Source organism: Chelonia mydas, chromosome 5, assembly GCF_015237465.2.
Source record: "Chelonia mydas isolate rCheMyd1 chromosome 5, rCheMyd1.pri.v2, whole genome shotgun sequence".
Classification (NCBI taxonomy): domain Eukaryota; kingdom Metazoa; phylum Chordata; order Testudines; family Cheloniidae; genus Chelonia; species Chelonia mydas.
This window is the reverse complement of record NC_051245.2, coordinates 31,330,108-31,337,268: the sequence shown is the minus strand read 5'-3', so window position 1 is coordinate 31,337,268 and position 7,161 is coordinate 31,330,108. Positions and strand designations below refer to the sequence as shown.

The 7,161-nt window shown below is 43.4% G+C and overlaps 1 protein-coding gene across 2 annotated transcripts in view; it reads right to left on the bottom strand.

Moving 5' to 3' along the window:
* Positions 1–226: 226 nt before the first annotated feature.
* Positions 227–7,161, bottom strand: part of PARP8 (poly(ADP-ribose) polymerase family member 8) — a 162,864-nt gene continuing 155,929 nt past the window's right edge. For both annotated transcript variants that reach the window (XM_037902774.2, XM_007052818.4), the window contains exons 25-26: positions 6,241–6,325; positions 227–4,748 (exon numbers count right to left, since the gene is read on the bottom strand). In XM_037902774.2, coding sequence (XP_037758702.1) covers positions 4,646–4,748; positions 6,241–6,325 — 188 coding nt within the window. In that variant the 3' untranslated portion in view covers positions 227–4,645. The remainder of the gene's footprint in view (positions 4,749–6,240; positions 6,326–7,161) is intronic.

The following is a 7,161-nucleotide window of genomic DNA, read 5'->3' as shown; positions in this document are numbered from 1 at the left end:
AAGGGATCTGTAGGGCTTCAGGGAGGGCAACTTCCACTCCCTAGATGGAATCATCAGGGAGAAATCCTGCAAAAGAAACCTCACAGAGAGTTTTCTACCTATTAGGGGTCTCCCTCGGGCTTTACTATCGGAGGGGACATGCTGACTGTGCCAACATTCTCTTTAAAGGAAGTAACTGAGGACGCTTTTCCATTCATAGATATGATAGCACTCAAAAAATATTTTCCTGTCCGAAAAAAAAAGACTAAGTTACTGGGCTTCCAAATGAGTTTCAATTTAATTCTACCACTATTCATAATGTGGGGGTTTCCCCTTGTTCTGCCTTCCAGGACCTGGACCCTACAAGGCCGACTGATTTCAGTGGGAGTTGTGGGCTCTCATGAGGTGATTAGTGCATTGCAGGCTCAGGTTCCTGATCATGAACATGAAGCCTTCAGAACTTATTTGCTTCCTCGGGGATAATTAACAGCACTTCTTATCGAATTAGGCGCATTGCAGAGATAAGAAAAATAATCCTTGGAAGAGAAACGGCACACTGTCAGGGCTTGATTCTGCCATATGGTCAGTGCTCTCAAGTCCCACTGAAATCAATAGGAAGTCACAGCACCTTTTCAGGACGTTGCAGGATCAGGCCCTTACTCCTTTCAAAGTTACCGTTAACACTTAGTTTGTATGCATGAGGCTTTAAAAAAATTACTATCCACCTAAACAAATAGAAGTTCAACCACAGTAACAGTAATGAAGCAATGGGGGGAAGGGAAGACCTGCAAAGACAAAATCAAAGGGGTTAAGATTGACAATTCAAGACCACACACTGTCTTTAAGGTCCACATGCTCCTCTCCTGTGCCACAGCCCACACATGGGAATGAGCAAATGGAAAAACTCCACGGTTCCTTTGGAGTCACTCAGCACTAGCACAGTCTCTCAAGTCTCGCAGGTGTCTGCAAGGGGCAGAGGGCACCAGTGGGAAGGTGAATGGAGGGCTGAGAGGAGATTCCATAGGAATCCCAGTCCCCATCCCAATGAGGAGTGCACCATGCGGCTCAGAGAGACTCCTTTAGGTGACACTAGAAAAAGAATGATTCGGCTGGTGGTGTGGAGAGGAGGACAGAATCAGTGAAGTTGCTGGGACCCAAAACTTGGGGACAGTAAAGAGCTGACTCCAGGGATGAATTTGATTCCCTTCCTCCTGAAAGCTGCCCTGCAGCACCACACTGTACATTATATCATACGAGTGTCTTTGTTTGCATGTAGGACAGTGCCTGTTTACACATATAGTACTCTGCATACTGCTCACCCAACTGTATGTTCTCCCCCAGGCTGAGTCCCCATCTCTCTGTTCCTAAGCTCGGTGCTACTCTGCACCCTACCAGTACTCTGTGTTCTCCACACACTGCTCCCCCTATGGTCTGTACTACTCTGTTCCCCACCAGTGTTGTCTCCGCCCCCCCCCAGTGTCTGTTCCTATGCTCTGTGCAACTCTGTATCCCACCAATGCTCTATGTTCTCCCACACTGTATTTGTGTATATCTCCCACACTTTCTCTGTCCCTCTTGGTGTTGACCTGTGCTTTGTGCAACTTCCCATGCTCCACGTTGTGTCCCTCAAGTACTCCTCTCGCAGTATTTTGGATCCCCTGGTGTCCACATCATGCTTTGTGTTCCCATACAACATCCTGGTTATCCTTCCATGTTCTATGCCATCCCCAAGTGTTTGACCACACCCCCAACAATGTTTTGTATCCCCTGGTAAGTGTACCCCCAGTGTTCTCTGTCCCCTTGTGCCCCCAGCACTGTTTCCCCACAGATCATATGTACTTCCCAGTGTCCTCTGTTCGGTTGTGTCCCCACGCTCTTAGGGGCTGGTCTCACCAACAGAGGGTGCCTATTGAGAGAGGTGTAAGTAGGTGAAGTTTACATCCTGCCACGTGCTCCAGGCTTGAGGAAAGGAGACATTTCCCTTCACTTTCAGTGAATGTACCCTGCAATTGAGAAGCTGGACTTTTTCCTTTGTCTTCCCCGCTGGCTAAGCCTGGCAGCACCTCTGCTTTCAGTTAGTAAGAGAAGTCTTACCATTGGCTCATCAGTTGTTAAGCAGCCCCTGAGGCGAAGAGAAGAGAGTGCCAGACTTAGCCAGCAGGGGAGGCAATGGAAAGAGTCCAGCTCTCTCAGAGTCAGTAAGGACTCCCTACTGGGGATATGAGACCCAAAGAGAGGAGACACACTGGGACAGAGGACACTGGGATGTACATACGTTGAGAGTGGGGGAAACAGTGCTGTGACTAGAACTACTGTCCCTTTACCTCCTTTGCTTTTACTTGGTCACAGGCTTAAACCTGTAGTTAGGAGTTTGGGAGATTTTGGGAAAAGGGCGAGGAAAAGACACTTTTGTTACATCCTGCCTGAAAGATGGAGAAATGTTCCCTCTTCCCCCCAATAGTTGTAGCATCTATGGGTACTCCTTATGTGGCTGGCACAGGAGGTCCAGTATGCACACTGAATTTCGCCCACTGCTCTAGTTACTCTCTGTTTCCCAAGAGCAGGATTTAGGCTGTGAATCTGCTGTAACTGGGGGGAGGGAGAAGTATGTCACTTAGAGTAGCTCTGACCCCCTCTTGGCCCCACCTATTTGTTGCACATCCCATATTTGAGGAGGCCCCCTGAAATAATGGGCCATCATTCCACTTAGCCACTGCAGGACTCCTCTGTGGACTTCTTCCCTGCTGCATAGTTCCCCTCAGTTTTCCTAGGTACAGCATTTCATCACATGTTCTATGTTTCACCATACTGTTGAGCTCAGCCTCCTCCCAGTTCAGTCATACACGTATATATAGCGGGATGAACTAAGGAAGAATGGTCAGTCCAGATTTCCAGCCTCAATTCTACTTTCCTTGCATTTGTGCAGTCAGACCCTTCATGGTACCTAACTGCTCCATGTAGATGGATCAACTCCAGAAATCATCCTTGGTGCAAGATGTTAAACTGCGCTGCAGTGCCACAGATTATTAGTGGTGTCTCCAGAGATGGCCTGGTTCCAAGGAGGCCCGTTAGAGAACTCTACTTTTATTCTAGATAACTTCAATTTTATCCTTTTGAGTGAGGATTATTTTGTGACACAGGGAAACAGGAGTGATGAGGCAAGAAGCAAAGTAACTTGGAATAACAAAAGACTTCCAACAATAAATCTCTAACCCCTAATATCTCTCTACATTATGCAATTATTTAGATGACTTATGCTCTGTTTAAAGAAACAAGCACACACTGGGGTATTCCTAATAACCATCACGTTAATAACAGCACAGGCCACTTCTGGAGGACTCAAGGTGTGATCTTCTATGGTAATTTTTGTGCCTATCTTCTCCCTTTCCAAGGCTGCAAGGGAGTAAGTGGAGATGTACAGAGGGGGATCTGAAATGTTGTCAAAAGGGAAGGGCATGATCCTGCAAGATGACTTCAGTGAGAGCTGAGGGCAATTAGCACTTCATAGGAGGTGCTTAGCACCTTTTAGGATTGGTCCCTGGCCCCTAAAGTGTGCTGCCAACATGCTCATACTCTGGTAACTATTTTATTTTTAACACTTGTAATTCCTAAATCATAAAGATTTAACAGATTTGCTTTGTTTCCTTAGGGATGAATTAATAGTATATCACCAAAGGGAACTCAAGAGTCATTCTGACATGTTTGTAACATGAAAGGTATTGCTATTTCTTCCTAATCGGACAATCAACTGAAATATATATAGGTCTTGATTTAGCCAGGTACTTAAGCACATGTCTTAACGTTAATCACAAGAGCAATGCCACTGAAAACACCTAAGTACCTTGCTAAACTGGGGTGATAGGTCATTGTAAAAACTGGTTTACAAATGGCTTCGCTACAAATTCACTTCTCAGCCCCTGGAACTCTGGTCAGCTCAGCTTGCATCTTTTAAATAATGTAACTTAACTGTTTATTGAATGGTATAGTTTCTTTTAAGAGAATGAAGAAGACTAGACACACACCATCAATGTAGTTATATTTCTCTTGGCAATAACTGAATACTGCAAAAATGTTTTCTTCTTTTAACTTTTTTTACTCTAAATTCTAGCTGCATTTGCGTACAGTAAAATGAATCTATGATATTGTAAGTAACCACCCTCTTCAATTTGACATGTTCCAGAAACCATTTTTATGGTGTATTAAAATATGTGAATATTCTTATTGCAAAGTGTCCTGTATAATGCAGGTTCTCCGCTATAAAATCTTCTCTCGCTTATATTTCAGTCATTCTAAATTTAAAATACCAGTATACAGTACTAAAATGGTCCAATTAAAGAGTTTAATATAAAAATATCAGCACAAAACTCCTTTTTAAATTGTTTATTGTGAGCAACCCAAATGTCTCTTAAATTGCTATTAGTTGTAGTATATTAATGGACTTTGTACCCCTATAATTGCTAATTCATACCATTTCAGGTATTTCAATGAGATAAGAAATACTAAGTAAGAAAAAAGGAAGTATTCAAAGGGTTAATTTGTTTAGTAGTAGCAGTAGTATTAATAATAATAATAATAAATTAGTTTTCCACATCTTCTTCAGTTCAAAATCCAGCTTTGAGACTGAGGAAGGCTTCCAAATCACATGAATTAAATAAGAGTGGTCCTTTTACCCAGTAGCAGTTTGATTACCAATGACTCGAAGAATCTCTTTGTGAATGCCTGTTTCTTGTGTATTTATACTTGTATCACCCACTTGGCCATCTTCATAACTAAAAAAGTACAGACAAAAAATAAAATTGTAATCCACTCTTTATTCACTATGCAATGACATCAGTGCTATATACTTTACAATGCTCCTTATTTAAACACTAAGCCATGAATATTATGTGGCGAGTGTAAACTCCAGAAGTGTGAAGCTGTTTGATGGCAGGATTTGCCCTTTCACAGAAGAGGCCTAGGGTTTCAACCAGCAAAACTGAAGTCCAGCAGGACCTGCTAGGGCTGCACTACTGCCTACCTCCGGCTCACTGTAAGCCGTTGGAAGCTCATCAGCTGCGGGAGCTCAGATGCAAAGGGCTTCCTTTCATTACCATCACTGGCTCTTGGGAACCTCCTGGAGCGGAGTGTTACGAAAGCATGTGTAAGTTACTGCACTCTCCATCTGCAGTAACTGATCCTTTGTCTAAACTGGGGATTTGTTCTGATATCAGTCACTTTTGGTCAGTCATAGGGTACATCTACAGTGAAATAAAAGACCCTGGCTGTGGCTGGCCCCGGGTCAGCTGATGCAGGCTCAGGCTGGGGGGCTCAGGCTGGGGGGCTAAAAATTGATGTGTAGATGTTTGGGCTCAGGCTGAAGCTGGGCCCTGGGACCTTCCCCAGCTCGTGGGGTCCCAGAGTTTGGGCTCCAGGTCAAGCCCAAATGTCTACATGGCAATTATATAGCCCCGCAGGCTAAGCCCTGCAAGCCCAAGTCAGCTGACCTGGGCCAGCCACAAGTGTTTACCTACTGTGTAGACATACCCTTAGGGATCTGTACCTGTGCAAGTTTCAACTGCGGACATGGTAAACCAGTGCAGCTTACTCCTCCTTAGAACAGGGATAACAGGCACTGATGTAAAACACAGTTTTACCCTGTCTATACTAGGTGTTTACATTGGTACACAAATACCAGTGAGTGGCCACCAATCAGGGCAAATCCCCAGTGAAGACAACTCCATATTTACTGCAAATTTGAAATAGAGGAGGCTCTGGGTGGGTACAGGGGTCCATCTGGGTAGCCTTCTTTGCAGGATGAGGGCCTATGTCGATATATAGTAGTCTCTTAATGAATCAAATGTGATAAAAGGAAACATCTGTTTTACAGCTAGAGTACAACTTAAAGATATATCTTTTTATCTCTATTTTTGACTTCCTTGGCTTTTCAGAAGTACACTCTAGGAGGGTTGTTTTTTGGTCTCAGGTCAATACAGCGATACACTTACTATAGTGTGACATATTCATATAGAGTGGGAACATCCTATAGCCCTTCACCCATTGTTCTTTTTTTTTGCTTATTATAACAAAAGGTAAAAGTAAAATAATCTATTGTCATTGATCTTGCAGACATTTCCTTAAAAAAATCAATTCTTGAAAAATTGTTCGGAAGACTTTATTTTTGGTCTCTTAAAGTTGTTGCAAAAAAACTGAAGAAAACATGGTAAAAAAATTTAGGAAATATACAAGTAGAATTTTAAAGCTAAAAAGAAGTATTGTACTTACACAAAGAAGAATCTTGTACACACATGATCAGTGTTGGGAACTACCCATATCTCCCCATGTTTGTGCAGATCAGGTGAGGTTATCACTACAAGGAGAGAACAAACACTGAGCAGTGAAAACATCTCTGGAAAACATCATTTAAAAATATCGGTGCTTCCACACATTTTAAATAGCATTGTGGGAATGTCTGTCGCCTTGTCTAGAACCTTGGAGTTGGCTGAACCTAGGAGTTAGGTGATCAGCTTAATTCTCGCTAACAATGGACAAACCAGTGGTATAGGGTACTGTGGGCCAATTAATCGAACTTTGGCACACAGAAAATTTATGTTTGATGATGAATGGGTGAAAAGTAAAATATGAAAGAAAAAGCTGGGAAATGGGTCATTGATTATTTAGGATTATGCTTCTTCAAATGCTGCTAGAACACCCCCCCCCGGGTCAGGAATCAGGGCCTGCAGCAGAGCCAATCTCAGGGCAACTTAATGAGCACAGCTGGTCTGAAGTAGGTTGCCTGACTGGCTTGGCTACACCACCTGATTGACTGGAATGGTAACAGGTCAGTTCTTAAGCCCAGCAACAGCAGTTCAGTGGCTGCTCTAAGCATTTTCCCATGACTGAGATAGCTCCTGCCTTGGACCTAGCCCTACTCCTGCCTGGCTTCGCTCCATGTAACCTGGTCCTGACCATCAGCTCTGACGTCTGGCTCCGTCTCTGACCTTGGCTCTGGCCTCTGACTTCTGCTTTAACCACTGGAATTGGCTTCTGCTCTAACCACTAGGTACAACCACCCATGTTCCAATCACTGACACACATATAGAGGGAATTATGAATCTGGAGAATTAGGTACCACTTCTCTAGGAAACAACTACATATTAGATCACAGATTTTTTTTTTTAAACCATGAAGATAATGATCCGAAAT